The sequence below is a fragment of the Oratosquilla oratoria genome, chromosome 40 (genome assembly GCF_046742065.1).
Source record: "Oratosquilla oratoria isolate Oo_2021 chromosome 40, ASM4674206v1, whole genome shotgun sequence".
Lineage (NCBI taxonomy): Eukaryota > Metazoa > Arthropoda > Malacostraca > Stomatopoda > Squillidae > Oratosquilla > Oratosquilla oratoria.
The window spans coordinates 18,008,110-18,025,337 of NC_134816.1; the positions used below are offsets into that span (position 1 = coordinate 18,008,110).

At 44.6% G+C, this 17,228-nt stretch overlaps 1 protein-coding gene across 1 annotated transcript; it reads left to right on the forward strand.

Moving 5' to 3' along the window:
• The first annotated feature begins 1,537 nt into the window (after positions 1–1,537).
• On the forward strand, positions 1,538–15,285 carry LOC143020561 (uncharacterized). Its single transcript, XM_076176992.1, has 5 exons — positions 1,538–1,782; positions 2,478–2,659; positions 2,771–2,825; positions 8,822–9,005; positions 15,100–15,285. The coding sequence occupies exons 1-4, from the start codon at positions 1,732–1,734 to the stop codon at positions 8,867–8,869; spliced, it is 336 nt and encodes a 111-aa protein (XP_076033107.1). The 5' UTR covers positions 1,538–1,731; the 3' UTR covers positions 8,870–9,005; positions 15,100–15,285.
• The last annotated feature ends 1,943 nt before the right edge of the window (positions 15,286–17,228 follow it).

Sequence of the window (17,228 nt, forward strand, 5' to 3'; positions counted from 1 at the left end):
TAGAGGGAGGGAAATGTTTGCCATTTGTTGTGCTATTGATGTAGATTTAGATATTGGGGCTGAAACAGTGGATGGATCTTCATCTGACTGATATAATAAACTTACATTTAGGGCAGGAATGTCCCCTTCCGGGGCTACAGGTAGTAGGACTCCTAATCCTATCCCCGTCCTGTTTTTTGTCGCCTTTTATGACTGAAGTGAAAGACTTGGTGGTAGCATTCTCTTCCCCCACCACAGGGTCGGCAAAAACAGAAAATGAATACTCAGGGAAATGGTACAGGTCAGCAACAAGGGGTTGGGGGACAGCATAACGGAGGGACAGTCGTAGTATAAAAGTGTCATTTCTCTATGAACAGAGTTTTCCTCTATCATAGACAAAATGATGTGTGGCTCTGGTCCATAGGGGCGCCCCATATAGACACTAAAGTATTAACTGCAGGCTACTCTGCCACAGTAACTTGTAGCTAATACCCCAGACGGGAGTATTGGGAGGAGGGTAGAGGGAAGTGGAATATATAGGAAATGGAATGGGTGGGAGTGGTTTCCATGCCTTTTTCTTTTTGGCTAATCCCTCATGTAGGGGGAAAAATCCTTTTGTATATGTATGTATGTATATTTAAGGAGAGAATGTGACCTCTACTTAGCATTATATTGTGATTAAATCAAAACACAGACTGGATATAATTCTGATGGAGGGATGGCAGTATTAACTGACTCATCTTTCACCACGGGGCCATGTATTTTGTCACCTGCAATGTCAGTGCAACAATAATGTTAGCCCTTTCACAAGAATTGCATTGGTGACGGCTACTGTAAAATCTCCCTTAATCAAATTAGGCTCCAGATCACACTTATGTAATGGGAATCTAACTGCCTCTCCAACTCCATCAATAAGTATGTATTAATCCAAATAGGTATCTTCAGAGAGTGGAATCACATCCGACAATAGCAGACTCAGTTTAGCGGCTGTATCTCGCAGTGCTGTGACGGGATATTTTTCTCCATCTTTAGTCATAAATGTTTGAAGACAAGGGCTTATATCCAGTAAAGATTTTTCTTTAGTATTTGTATTATTCATCAATGCAGGAAAGGTTTTTGTTTCCTTGTCCAACCTCTTGTCTGATGTTTGGGGAACTACCTATTTTACGGTTGCTTGTTTTGCTTCATGTTTTAGATGTAGGGTAACTAGAAACATGAGCTAAACAAGTTCTACATTTAGAAACATGGTGACCTGGCTTAAGGCAATAGACACAGGGTGGGCTTTGAACGAAAGGAATTTCTCTGGGGATCGGGTATGAGAAGGGTCTTGATCTATTTTCATCTTTAACCTGAGGGTAGGTAAATTGTATTTGGGGGATAGTGATTAAACCTTTTTGAAAAACCTTGGCTGGACATTTTTGATTGGTCATAGGAGGGTGGTTTACTTTTGACAATATCACACTTAAATTTTGTTTTATGATGTATATTCATTAGTTAATACAGCTGCTTTACTATGAGTATTGGAGTGGTTCTCATACACATGTCCTTATATGAAGGATCCCTTGCCTTGCATTAACAGTAACACTAACAGTCAATGGAGCTATCTATCTATATTCCAAAGGGTTCTTCACCCTACCTTCCTTATGAAGGTAGCCAAGTCAAAGACACACAGTAAATATAGAAGTAAATCAACATACTAAAGCCTTAATCACTTCACATACTGTTGTCCATCCTTTTCAGGTCTTCATATCAATGTTTAGGACTATCATGGCAGAAGCCCACTCCACATGTCTGCTTACACAGGTATGTTGATATATTTCTACTGCTTGAGAATAGAGGGGATTTCAATGCTGGGGCCATGAGGAGCACTTTTAATGTTATTTCTCTTTACAAGCCATACATATATTTCTCAGGTATCATGAGGTCATATTGTGTCATGTACTTTTATATTTTTAAGATCATAAAATGTTATAGAAAATAGTAAGGGAAGTTGTATTGTATTATGTTCAGTTTACTTATTGGCAAAACATCTATTCTATCCTATATACCAAGGGCTTCTTCCCTCTTATAAGGGAGGTAGCCAGTCAAGGCATGCACCCACTCCCATCCACCACCCTTGTTTTCCTCTCATCTTAGCTCCTCTTGGATGAAGGGTCATCCCTGTGTCTTGCCCACAGTCTGGGTCAGCACCAATGCATCAAGACACTGTACATCCACAGTAGGGCCATTGAAAAATCATGTTCTAAAAATGCCTGATAATGTACTTGTTCTCAAATTGGGACCTGGGTGCCTAAAAGATTATCTAAATAGTTAACCCTCTAATTTGCATCATAATGATTGGATGTTTAGGAGAGCTGTGACAGCTAGCAAGTAATAATGAAATTAGATTTTATGAATTTCATAAATTATCATTTTATAAGGGAGTGCATTGATGAATTCATCACACTTGTCTGTCGTTTTTGTCACTTGCTTTGATTGGGCCACCATCTCACCCACAGGTCAAGGACCTTGAGGAATCCTGCAAATTAGACTTCAACACCGCCCAAGTTGAAGGTAAAGGTGCCAGAGGATATATGAAAATGCAGAAAAAAAGGCTCAAAATTTGGCTGGGCACACGCACACACCCTTGGTCAGAATTCCTCACATGTACCTTACACTGCACTGTGCATGACTCTCTGAGGTAAGCTTGGGCCAAATCAGTGACCTGACAATTTTTGGCAAAATTTGTAGATTTTTTTTTTTTTTTCCACTTTGGTCACCTGCTTCAATTGGGCCACCATCTCTCACACAGGTCAAGGGCTACAAGAGCTCCTGTGGATTGCACTAGGACACCACTCAGGCCAAAGGTATGGGAGCCAGAAGCAGAATTCTGAAAATGCAGAAAAAAGGCTCAAATTTGGCTGGTCGCCACACATATGCCCTTGTGTCCAGGTTCTTGACCTATACCTCACAGTGCACTGTGCATTACTCTCCTCTGGGGCAAGTTTGGGCCAAACATGTGGATGAAATGGTGGCCCAATTGGAGCAAGTGACCAAAATGACCCCAGAAGGAAAAAATCCAAGGCCAAAAAATTTTTGGTTGCTGATCTGGCCCAAACTTGCCCCAGAGGTAAAGAGTAGTGTACAGTGCACTGCTAGGTATGTGTGAGGGACTTGGACCCACTCAGGCCAGAGATATGGGCATCAAGGTGGAAAAATTTGGACTTTGTACACATGCCCTTGGGTTCCTCACAATAACTTAAACATCTGTTTATTGTAATTTTTTCTTTGAGTAACTAATGCTGTGTGCCACATCCCACCAGATATTCAGCTTTGGCCCTACCAACCTTTCTGCCAATCCCTTGCTGGGGCAGCAGGGTGCTCCAGTATCTATTTCACCTGTTAGTCATGTCTACTTGAACCCATATATGTATAAGATTTAAGAGAAATTGTTATTCCATCACTGATACTGTCAATTCTAGTAAGTGAGGAGATAGGTAAACAGGTAGTGGAGTGGAAGGAGGTTTCCTCAAGGATAATGTGGATGAAGGTGAAACTGGGAAAGGAGATGTGGGTCTTTGTAAGTGCATACGGGCCTGGCAGTGAGAAGAGCGTGGAAGAAAGGGAGGCCTTTTGGATAGATTTAAATGAGTGCATAGAGGGTTTAGGAAGAAATGTCAATGTAATAGTACTGGGAGACATTAATGCTAGGGTGGGAAATGTCCAATCGATGGAGTGGTTGGGAAGTGTGGAGTTCCAGGAAAGAATCGTAGTGGAGAGTTGATGGTGGAAATGTGTCTAGAAAGAGAGTTGATGATAGCAAATACAGTGTTTCGGAAGAAAGTCAAGCATAAGTACACATGGGAGAGGGTGGTGGAGGGAAGGGTGGTAGATAGAGCGCTAATGGATTATGTAGTGGTAAATAGGATTATGATAGGAAGAGTTAAGGATGTACATGTGCTAAGGGGAGAGGGTGGGGGAATATCAGATAATTTTTTGGTGGAAGGTAAGCTGAGAGTGGAGGATAGATGGAGAAAGAGGAAAGGGACAAAAGGTAGGGAGGTTCTTAGAGTGAACTCCTTGAATGAAAAGGAAAAGGAGAAGGAGTACAAAAAGAAGCTGAAGGAGGAGTGGGAGGGAGTAAAGGATGGAGCAGAGATGGGTGTGGAGGAGGAATGGGGATGGTTCAAGGAGGGAGTCTTAAAGTGTGCAAGGATGGTGTGTGGAACAAGAAGGACAGGGGGGAATAGAAGAAAGGGTAGTGAATGGTGGGATGAGGAAACAAAGAAGGTTGTAGAAGAGAAGAAGCGAGCATTCACAGATTGGTTACAAAGAGGACGGGGGAGTCATATGAGACGTACAAAGAAAAGAAAAGAGAAGTAAAGCAAAAGGTAAAGGAGGCAAAGAGGAGAGCAGATGTGAAATGGGGTAGGAGTATGACAGAAAATTTTGAAAGTAATAAAAAGATGTTTTGGAAAGAAATTAAGAGAGGAAGAGGAGGCGAATCAAGTAGGGAAGAAAAGGTAAAAGGTACAGATGGAGAGATGATAAGGGAAGAGATGGCAGTAAGGGGAAGATGGGCAGAATATTTTAGGGAGTTGCTAAATGTGAAGGAGGACAGGGAAGGAAAGATAGCTGCAGTGGGAAATGCAAAGAAAATGAGAGTGATGAGTGAGGAGAATGGAGGAGAAATAGGGAAGGATGAGGTGAAGGCAGTTGTAAAGATGATGAAAGCAGGTAAGGCACCTGGTCTAGATGGATGCCATGCAGAATGTCTGAAAAAGGGAGGTTCAGTGATGGTGGACTGGTTGGTGAGGTTATTTAATGTTTGCTGGAGAGAGGGTAGAGTACCGGAGGACTGGAGAAGTGCCTGTATAGTTCTTCTTTACAAGGGAAAAGGGGACAAGTGTGAATGTAGTAGTTGCAGAGGGATTAGCCTGTTAAGTGTAGTAGGGAAGGCTTATGGGAGGATCTTAATTGAGAGGATTAGGAGAGGAACAGAAGGAGTAATTGGTGAGGAACAGTGGTTTTAGGACAGGTAGAGGTTGTGTAGATTAGATCTTTGTGGTAAGACAGATATGTGAGAAAGCTATAGGAAAGGGGAAGGATGTTTTTTGGGCTTTTATGGATCTGGAAAAGGCTTATGATAGGGTAGACAGAAAGGCACTGTGGGAGGTTATGCAGATTTATGGGATAGGAGGAAAGCTTTTGGGAGCTGTCAAGAGTTTTTATGAGAGTAGTAGAGCTTGTGTCAGGATTAGAAATGGAGAGAGTGAGTGGTTTGAAGTAAAGGTGGAACTTCGTCAAGGATGCGTTATGTCGCCCTGGCTGTTCAACTTATACATGGATGGGGTGGTGCGAGAGGTGAATGCTAGGGTAGTGGGTCAGGGATTGGAGATGGTTTAAGAAAATGGAGAAAAGTGGGAGGTGAGCCAGCTGTTGTTTGCGGGCGACACTGCGCTTGTGGCAGGGTCAGAGGAGGGATTGAGGAAGCTGGTGGCAGAGTTTGGGAGAGTATGTGATAGAAGAAAGCTAAAGATAAATGTGGGTAAAAGTAAGGTGATGAGATGTACAAGGGGTGAAAGTGGCAGTAGACTGGAAGTGAACATTAAGGGAGAGCGACTGGAGGAAGTGGATAGTTTTAGATACTTGGGTGCAAGTGTAGCAGGAAAAGGTGGAGTGAAGGTGGAGGTAGAATGTAGATTGAGAGAAGCGAGTAAATGCCTTGGTGGATTAAAGAGTGTAATGAGGAATAGACATTTGGGAATGGATGTGAAGAGGAGACTGTATGAAGGAGTGATTGTGCCAACAGCACTGTATGGGGCAGAAACGTGGAACATAAGAGAAGAAGAGAGAAGGAGTTTGAATGTGTTTGAGATGAGGTGTCTGAGAAGTATGGTGGGGGTTACTAGGCTGGATAGAGTGAGATATGAGGAGGTGAGGAGGAGAACAGGGGTGAAAAAGGATTTGGGAGATAGGGTTGATGAAAGAATATTAGGATGGTTTGGACACATGGAAAGAATGAGTGAAGAAAGACTAGTAAAAGAGGTATGGAAGGCAGATGTGGAGGGAGTGAACATGAGGGGACGTCCTAGGATGAGGTGGATGGATGGGGTGAAGGGGGCTTTGGGGAAGAGGGGAATGTCTGTTGAAGAAGGAAGGGAGAGGACGGAAGACAGAGGTGAGTGGAGAATGGTTGTATATGGATGATGTGATTGCATGAGGAGGAATGGGCGGGGGGGGTGGGGTGGTATGCGTGAGTAAATTTTGACGCAGCCCGAAGGGATTTCTCCCCGTCCTCTACTTATATGCAAGGGGGGATGGAGAGGGGGGGTCGCCGATTAAATGAAGCGGCCTAGCTGTGGATGTGCTGTGTCTTGCGACACTGCTTCTGACCCAGGGCGGTGGGCAGGGTGCAGGGATGACCCGTTATCCAGGAGGTGCTCAGATGAGAGGGAGGGTGGGAGGGATGTGGAGTGTATTTAGGGATGAAATGGGTGGGAGTGTTTTTATGCCTTTCCCTTTTTGGCTACCTCCCTTGGAAGGGGGAAAAAGCCTTGGTATATGTATGTATGATACTGTCAATCGGAGAATCTTTGCTAAGATATAGATTTTGTTGCCATTTTGTATGTTTTCTTCTGGCTAATACTATCTATATACCAAAGGGTTTTCCCCCCCTTATAAGGGAGGTAGCCACCCACTCCCATCCACCCCCCTTTCCTCCCTCTGATTTGAGCTCCTTATAGATAAAAGGTTATCTCGGTCTCCCACCCACTGCCCTGGGTCAGAAGCAGTGCAACAAGACACAGTACATCTACTGCTGAAAGACAATACAGAGTCCACCCGGCCAGACTGCAGTGCAGCCACCATCAAGTACTTCTAAGCTACCAGAAGAGGCTGGATGACTGCATTGTAGATAACTTTCCAGGATGCACTACTTCACCCATGAGGGGTTGACCTAGGATGAAATGGATGGATGGGGGTAAAAGGGGCTATAGGAAACAGGGAAATGTCTGTTGAGGAAGGACAGGAGAGGACAGAAGATGGGTGAATGGAGAATGTTTGTATATGGATGGTGCTGTGATGCATGAGGTGGAATGGGTGGGGGATAGGGGGTGAGGGAGTATGTATGAGAAATAATTTGATGCAGCCCAAAGGTATTTCTCCCCGTCTTCTCCTTTTTTGCATGGGGGGGACAGAGAGGGGGGGTTGCCAATTTAATGAAGCGGCCTTGCTATGGATGTGCTGTGTCTTGTGACACTGCTTCTGACCCAGGGCTGTGGGCAAGATGCAGGGATGACCCGACATCCAGGAGGTGCCAAAATAAGAGGGAGGGAAGAGGGTGGAGGGGAGTTGAGTATGATAGGGATGGAATGGGTGGGAGTGGTTTTTATGCCTTTGTTTTTTTGGCTACCTCCCTTATAAGGGGGAAAAACCTTTGGTATATGTATGTATGTACTACTTCACCCCATACTATATAACACATTATAGAAGACTGCATTGTACACAATCACACACACCAACACAATATACACTCTATAAAGGACTTGTGGGAAAATGCCATTCCATCTGTGGCACTGCTCAGCCAGACAGTCTAGGGAATGACAACAACATTCACAGCAAGGCCACTTCACTTAATCAATGACCCATTTCTCCATCCCCTCATGTGGAAAATAGAGAAGACAGGGAGAATTCCCTACAGGCTGTGTCAAAATATCATCCACATACAACCACTCCCCCACCCCATTGCCCCTCTAATACTGGATGATTTAATTCATATAAGGAGACATTCATGGCCTGAAGAGGTTCTTGATTGAAAAAGAACATTATTGTTCAGGGACTAATTTATACATACAAATACTAAGTGCTTTTACCCCCTTACCAAGGAGGTAGCCAAAGTCAAAAGGCGTAAATTCCACTCTCACCCATTCCACTCCTATCCGCCACCCCTCCCTCCTCATCTTGGCTCCTCCAGGATGACAGGTCATCCCTGCATCTTGCCCATTGCCCTGGGTCAGAAACAATGCAGCAAAACACACCACATCCAAAGCAAGGCCCCTTCATTTAGTTGGCAACCCCCCCTCCCCGTCCCCTCATGCAGAAACATTGAAAATGGGAAGAAATCCCTTTAGGCTGCATCAAAATATCATTTACACAACCAATCCCTTCCATGCATCACAGTATCATTTATACACAGCCATCTTCCACTCACCCCAGTCTTTTGCCTTTTCCCTTCCTTCCTCAACAGGCATCCCCCTCTTGCTCAATGCCTCTTTCACCCCATCAATCCATCTCATCCTCAGTTGCCCCCACATGTTCACTTCATACACCTCTGCCTTCCATACTTTTTACTAGTCTTCACTCATTCTATCCATGTGTCCAAACCATTCCAATACTCTTTCATCAACCCTATCTTTGATCTCTTTTTCCACCCCTGCTCTCCTAACCTCGTTCCTCAACTACATTTAAAAAATTCCCTTTTCCCCTTTCTCATGTTCCATGTCTCTGCTCTAAACAGTGCTGTTGGCACAATCACCCCTTCATACAATCTCCTCTTAGCATCCATTCCCAAGTGTCTATTTCTAAATACATTACTTAATCCCCCAAGGCACTTATTTGCTTCTCACAATCTACAATCTACATCCACCTCCACTCCTCCCTTTCCTGCAACATGCGACCCCAAGTACTTAAAGCTATCCACTTTCTCCAGCCTCTCTTCAGGGATCATTTTATAAATAAATGAAATGTTGTGGCATGAATGAAACTAATATATTGTGTACTTCTTGATGGGGTTGAAAATATCATGATGATCTGTAATTAGAAAAATATATTAATGACTATCTAAAAATTTTCTCCCCAAAAGGGTGACATGGACTATGTGAAGCCTCTTCTCCCAGTGGCAGTGGAGTGAAAGATGGGGAAGGAGACTGGTTGGCCAAGGATGCACAGGGTATCACCCCCCCTCCACCATGTGGTTTAACACAAGTCTGGCATTGCTGCTGAAGCATGCAGTTCCAAGAACTTTGGATATTCAGGACCATAGAAAGGTAGGTTCTTTGACATGGAATGGAAAAGATGAGTTGAAATCTTGTATTTTTTCCTGCTTGATTTATATGTTTATTCAAACTGTCCCAGATGCAACCACTACACAGAGGACACACCACCACATCCTACAATGCCTTACACTGACAATTTCTTGACAACATGATATATCTTCCCAAACTGACTTGTGGCCCTGTCAGGAGGCTGTTGATGGTTACCTGAAGGTCACAGGGCTTCTACAGGAGATGGGGCAATGAATTGATTGATTAATATGTTTATTAATTAATCCATTTATTTATTTATTTGTTATATTTATAGAGGAAGAATTTAAATCTGTTTGAGATGAAATGTCTGAGAAGTATGGTAGGGGTTACAAGGTTGGATAGAGTGATAAATGAAGAGGTGAAGAATGGGTGGCAGTGGAAAAGGAGTTGGGAGATAATGCTGATGAAAGAGTATTGGGAAGGTTTGGACACATGGAAAAAAATATTGAAGAAAGATTAGTAAAAGGAGCATGGAAGGCAGAGGTGGATGGAATGAACATGAGGGGATGACCAAGGATGAGATGAGTATTGGGAAGGTTTGGACACATGGAAAAAAAATATTGAAGAAAGATTAGTAAAAGAAGTGTGGAAGGCAGAGGTGGGTGGAATGAACATGAGGGGATGACCAAGGATGAGATAGATGGATGGGGTAAAAGGGGTGTTGAGCAAGAGAGGGATGTCTGTTAAGGAAGGAAGGGAGAAGGAATATGAATGGGTGGATGGAAGGGAGTGGGTGGGGGGTGGGGGGTTATGTGTGAATGATATTTTGATGCAGCCTGAAGGGATTTCTCCCTGTCGTCTATTTTTCTGCATGAAGGGACAGAGGGGTGGTGTTGCCAACTAAATGAAGCATCCTTGCTCTGGATGTGCTGTGTCTTGCTGCATTTCTTTAGACCCAGGGCAATGGGCAAGATGCAGGGATGACCCATCATCCAGGAGGAGCCAAGAGGGAGGGGTGGTGAATGGGAGTGGAGTAGGTGAGGATAAAATGGGTGGGAGTGGAATTATGCCTTTTGACACTGGCTACCTACCTTGTAAGGTGGAAAAAGCCCTTGGCACATGTATGTATGTATTTATTTATTTATCTATTTACATTTTTCAAGAAATCACCTCTCCATTGAGCTGTTAATTATGGATGTGATGAAAATTTAAGACTCCTGATCAAGCATGGTGCCAACAACCACACCCCAGACAATGAGGGCAAGACACCTCTGCATTGGGCTGCCAAGAGTAAGGCAGACACAGCTAAAGTACAATACTGCAGAACAGTTCTTTAGATTGCTTAGTTTCTGATACTGTCAAGATTATGTTCATTACATATGTTTTGTGATAGTGAAATTGACATCAGTGTCCAACTTTTGACTGGCACAAGGGAGAGTGAAGTGAAGACCCCTCCTGAGTGCCCTAGAATCTGAGGGAGACCTCACTGGTGACACCTGGAAGCCCCATGAGGTGAAGGCAATTAATGCCTTTGAACTTTGGGAATTGGTTTGGTGATGTGCTCTAGATGGCCCTCATCCAGATTATGCCCCCTTCACCCGTGGCAGTCTCTGTGCCAGCTTTCAAATTTTCCACCTCAACAAAAGGAAGGCTGACTACGACCCAGTACAGTTGTGACCCATGTTCCTTGAGGCCATAAGGTCCATCACCCCCACCCCACCCCCAGTGAGCTTCTCATACTACATGGACGGCTCTGGGGACCCCCTCATGGGAAGGTGTGGCATGGCTTTTACAATCACAGATGGATGACTCCACTATGGAGAGTGAGTGATGGAAGTTCTACTCTTTGGATGGAGCTTGCTGCCATCTTCAAGGCCCTGAATCATACCCTCTCTGCTGGGCAGGGGGCAGTCCTGATCCACAGAGACTCAAGGGGTGCTATTGACATCATTTGGTCCACTAAGACAACAGATGAGGTCTACATAACAATATCAATCCAACACTCAGCACATCTGTTGGACCAACATGGAAGGTTTGCAACATTTCACTGGATCCCTTGTCACATTAGGATTCTAGGGAACACTGTTGCAGATGCTGTTGCCAAGGCAGTGACAAGGCTCAGCACAATCACACTGCCCCTTACACCCATGACTATATGGATCAAGGGCATTACTATTTAGAAGGCCAGATTAATGGCCAGGGCCAACCACAACAGCAAACTTCATTCTTGGGAATCAGCGCTGTGGTCTTAGATTGTCATTAGGTATAAGGCAGTCTGCCTGCCTCTGGACAGAGGGCAGAATCTACCATCCACAGGATCTGCCTAGGATATCACTGTAGGTGACAAGTGCTACACACAGGAAAAGATAATCACAAGCACTGCAAACTCTGTAGGGCTGAGATGTAACAGCCCATCCACCACTACCTGCTAGAGGGTAAAGCCATGGCCATCCTTCACTTAGGGCTCAGCTCACCACTCCCCATGGCAGGGGTGGCACGGCACTACACTGTCTCCCCTTCTGAGGCAACCCTTAGCTTCTTGGGGGCACACCCTTCCCCTGGCACCACCTGCAGTTGAGGGGTACCCCTCCCCTCCCGAGATCAGGGTGCCACCATTAATAACAGTGGTATTGTGTGGACCACAAACAGTATATATGAACTGTTATGGACCACCTGCAAAGTTGAGGTCTGAGTGGGTACTAGCCCCATAAGCCAGCCCCCCCCACCCAAAAAAAAAAAAAAAGTGTCAGTGTAACTCACACCTAAACATAAGACATACATACTATATATTCATTATATGTGTTCATATATATATGTATATATATATATATATATATATATATATATATATATATATATATATGGCTGTTCAAAGTGTACATGGATAGGGTGGTGTGAGAGGTAAAGGCGAGGTAATAGGCAGGGGACTAGAAATGATTAAAGGAACTGGAGAAAAGTGGGATGTGTCAGTTGTTTGCTGACTACACTGCACTTGTTGCAGGGTCTGAGGGGGGATTAAGGGAGTTAGTGATGGAGTTGGGAAGGTATGCGATAAGAGAAAGTTGAAAGTAAATGTGGATGGAAGTGAGTTGGGAATAAGTCTAAAAGGAGAGAGGCTGGAGGAAATGTATAGCTTTAGGTACTTTAGGTTGCATGTGGCAGGAAAAGGAGTGGAGGTGGAGGTAAATTGTAGGTTGAGAGAAACAAGTAAATGCCTTGGGTGATTGAAAAGTGTAATGAGAAATAGACATCTGGGAATGAATGCAAGGAGGAGATAGAAGGAGTGATTGTGCTGATGGCATTGTATGGGACAGAGACTTGGAATTTAAGAGAGGCAGAGGAAAAGTTTAAATGTTTGAGAAGAAATGACTGAGAAGCATGGTAGGGGTTACTAGGTTGGATAGAGTGAGAAATGAGGAGGTGAGGAGGAGAGCGGTAGTGGAAAAGATTGGAGATAAGGCTGATGAAAGAATATTGGGATGTTTTGGATATATGGAAAGAGTGATGAAAGATTAGTAAAAGAATTGTGGAAGGCAGAGGGAGAGGGAGTGAACTTGAGGGGATGATGAAGGATGAGATGGACAGACGGGGTGAAAGGAGCATTGAGCAAGAGCATGTAGAGTTGTTGTTCACTTGTACATTGGTGAATGAATGTCTGGGAGTTGACCTTTAATGTTCCAGACTGCTCTTTCTCTGGTCTACATATAAAGTAAAAGCTCTCTTATCTGGCATCAGTAGGACCAAAGGCATGCCGGATACTCAAAAATTCCAGATACTTGAAGGGGTACAGAAATATGTCTACAATCACCCCCTTTACTCACTATTAATGTCAGTTAACATATAGTATCACATACTGTAACATAAACAAAGCATCACATGATTGCGGCGTCACCACCTCACTCGCCAACATACAGTTCATCACTAGACACTAACCTTCTCTGTACTTTTCTGAAGGGGTTACTAAAATAAGTGAAGGGTTACAAAAACACTATGTCTACAATCAACTCATTTTATTCACTATTAACAACATTTAACTTAACATAAAAAAGCACATAAACAAACAAAACCACCTCACTCGCCAACATCCAGTTCATCACTCCAGTTTATCACTATCCTCTGTACTTGTTTGCCGCTCTTTCTTTCCCTTACAACCTACTTTAAAATAGTTTCTTATGTCAGCTTGTTTGCAGCTCTTTCCTCTTTGCAATAAAAACTCATTCTGAATGCAGTGAAGAGACATAACATCTCGGGTGGACATATAGCTGCACTGCTCTGCAAACTTAACAAAGACAGCTAAACCATTTGCAGCATCTTTCCATGCCACCTTAGGCTCAGGGTCATCTTCTTCCTCACTATCTGCCTCTGTCATCTTCTCAAGATTATCTTCAATTACTGCATTGATAAGTTCCTCATCAGTTAGAGTGAATGTTACCGCTTCGTCTTTGTCCACATCTACCCACTCTTTTAGCGCCTCATCTGTTACGCTAAGTTTAGCACCACCACCCATCTCCCTCAACTCACTCACCACTGAATTTCTCTTGCCACCAAACCCTTCAAAGTCAGAATCATCCACCTCTTCAAACATGATCAAGGGATACAATTTACGCCAACATCGCATCAAGGTTTGTTTTTTGACATCCTGTCAAGCTAGTGCGCTCTGGTGACGGCGGGAACAATTAAAGCCTTGCGCAAGAAATTTTATTGATTTGTATTGATTTCATATAGATTTTGATGCTTGGAAAAAATATGCCGGATACCTGAATGCCAGATAAGAGGGCTTTTACTGTACAATGCAACCTCCGGAGTAACCTTAAGGAGTTGCCAGATTAAGAGGATGTAACACATGAGTAAAATAAAACTTAAACCCACTCTTGGAGAAAGAAAAGCTAAGATACAGAGTAATCTGTATATTTCGACCACTAGCTAGTGATCGATATATACGGCTTATCTTTCTCTGAGAGTGGGTTATATATATATATATATATATATATATATATATATATATATATATATATATATATATATATATATATATACTAAATGCTCTTGTTTATAAGCCATGCACAGAGCTCCTGCACCTTTGGCTTGAGTGGTCTCAGTGATATCTGCAGGTCTCATGACCCTTGACTTGTGGGTGAGATAGTGGCCATAATGACTAAAAAATTCACAGGTACCCATGGATTTTTGAGTGAAATAATCAGGTTGGCTGATTTGACCTAATCTTGCCCCAGAGGGGGAGAGATTTGCACAGAAGACTGTGAGGCACATGTGAAGAACCTGGAGCCAAGGGTGTGTGCTTGGGGCCCAGCCAAATTTGAGACTCTGGCTGGATTTTTGCTATTTCACCTCTAGTGTCTGCAGCTTATACCTGGGTGGTCTTCAAGTGATATGCTCAGGAGGCTTTGTGGCCTGCAACCTGCGGTTTATATACTGTAGTGGCCAAAATTATCCAAAAATCTCACAGGGACCAATGTAATATATTTTTCTTGTCGGTGTTTCATGCACTGTTTAAATATTGTTGATACCATTCACTGGACACTAGTGTACCTATCAACTAAGGAAATACAATGGGAATGCAAATGGCAACAGATTTATTGGTTCGTATGTGGCTGCTTGTGAATTGAAAAGGGTATATAGAATGATATTTTTAGTTTTTCTTAATATTCATTCTGTTAGCTGATTGATTATGAATGATAGCTCTCTGTTGAAAGTTATGGGTATTATGTAAACACTTAGAAAAGCACAACTGTTTATTGTTCTTCAAAGGCACAATATACTTGACACACATAAGTTTATGTTCAGACAATAATATACACATCAACCTCTCCATCATGACTGACTTGCAATGGTGTGGCTTCCACCTTAGTGCGGGAAAAACTCTCAGGCCTAGTAACTGAACTTTGTTATACATGCAAATTAAGTACAGATTATACAATAAATCAAATGAAAAAATTCCTATTATACATTGCATTGTACATTCAATCAAAAACAACACAAGATGCACAATAACAAATATTTATATTTCAACACTCTCCCCATCTAACAATTTATGCAAATGATTGTAAAATCTCAAGCCATTTGCTGTATGAATAAAAATTGGTTTACTCTATTGCAGGGATGACATTTGCATCAGCATCAACTATGACATACCAGTGGGAAATGCAGACTATGCCACATCTAGTACTACTCCTACAGGAGATACAGCAATGTTGGTGGGTAGGGATGAAGGAGCTGCAGCATCAAGTTTGTTCCGAAGAATACAAACTCTTCGGTACTCCTTACCCAAGGATTACTTCGCGTAAGCCAAAGTTTATACCACTAACACTGTGTGTTGTTTGAAAAACACCTCACTCCGTGGGTCTGGGCAACCAATATCCTCGGTACCCCCCCTTCCCCCACAAGCATAGGCCGCTAAAGCACCATTGTCTTCGTGGTAACGAAAGAGTCAACATCTCTCACGTTACGGCTAAAGTTTCTTAAGTTTGTTTGGTGAATGGTATTCCCCTCTATATTCTAGTGCAGTGCTTTGATTTTCGTACTCCACGGGCACGATCGGCGCCATTCCCGGCCTCTGTAGATTGTGACGAAAATAGGGCAACCTGCTTCGGCCATCGCAACCTCCCAGTGGCTTCCTTTGTTTTGAGCGTTCTGTATCGAAGCCATCCGCTCGCCTGGAATTTCTTCAGCGCCCTCTTCCTATCCCGCTTCATTTCCTTAGCCTCCACCGAGTATTCTACGCTTCTCTGTAAGTATGAAATCTGGTCATAGTGTTGTTGTTCGAAATAGGGTGTGTGCCTTCGCCAACGGAGAATTTCTCTGCCGGGCTTCTCTCTCGCCAGCCGACGCGGACCCTCATGCTTGGTGTGTTCGCTGTAGAAAGATGGAGTGTTCCCCTTCATCCCCTTGTGCCACGTGCGCTCAATGGAATGATAAGCAGTGGTCCGCGTATTTCCATACTCACAGGAAAGTGCATGCAAAGAACAAAGGACGCAAGCAGGGAAGATGGCTTCCCCCCTCAACAAAGGGAAGGTATACTACGCCTGCGGAGGACACGGGCAGTTCTCTCCCTCCTCCAAAGCGTGGTAGACGGAAAGGTTGTATAACATCGGCCTCGAGTCAGCCTCAGGCTAAGTTGGCTCCTATTCCGTCACCCAAGGTGGTTAGTTTCGACGGGCATGCGCCTCTGGCCCCCGCGAACTATCCCCCGGGTACGAGCTTTTTCCCGGATACGTCAGCGGCCGTCCCTCCCGCTGCGTTTTCCGGCAGCTTAAACCCCACACGGACAAAGGACCCGACTTCGGAGCCAAAGAGCGCTTCGGCCTCTTCTTCTAATCGGTAGTCCCGCAGTCCACCTTCAATCCAGCGTAAGACGAGCCGGGTCATCAACAGAACCCTTTCTATTCCAGGTGGGCAGGAGGCCCGAGGTGTACCCACGCGCGCGTTAGTCGCGGATAACTCCTCGTCCAGAGGTGGCAGTCTCCCCTTGGAGTCTCCCGGAACATCCGCACCCAGGCGGGACTCACCAAGCGGGCATTCCCAGGACCTCCTCCCCACTCTGTGTTCGCTCGTTACGACACTCAAGGAACAGATGGAGGAACAACGGGAATTTTTCCGCGCTTCTCAAGCTCAGTTCATGCACCACCCGGAAGCTCGTCAGGAGTCACCACCCCTAAGGGCCCCCCTCGACCATCTTCCGCGTGATCAGAACCCCCCTGAACCCATCAGTGACGACGAGGGAAGCGCGAGGTTCCTCCCTGCCCATGCAGATCCCTCCTACGACGAAGACGATATCCACAGCGCCGTAGGGGGGGGGGGGCACGCTCCCTTTCCCCTTCCGATTCCCAGTCGGAATCCCCGATGGTGGTCAAACCTTCCTTCTCAGACATCCTTGCGAGAGTTCGGAGGGCCAATCGACTGGGCCCCCCGAAAGAAGAGGAAGCCACATTCGAGTCAGAGATCTTCATGACGGGCAACTCTCAGAGAGCGCAGCCTCCTTCAATCCACCTTCCATGGAGTACGCAGACAGCGAGAGCCATAACCCAAGCCTCCGACGCTCTCGCAAAACGGACAACTGAGAAGGCGCGTTGGCTTCCGGTTCCAGTGGAACACCAGAAGCGCTTCTACACCCCATCGGGGACAACCCTCGGTGCAGCCTCGATCCCGGCCAGGTTACCAGAGCTGGTTAAAGCGGACGCGGAATCGCTACGCAGAAGAAGCGTCCTCCTCTCCGGCAGGGAAGTCAGC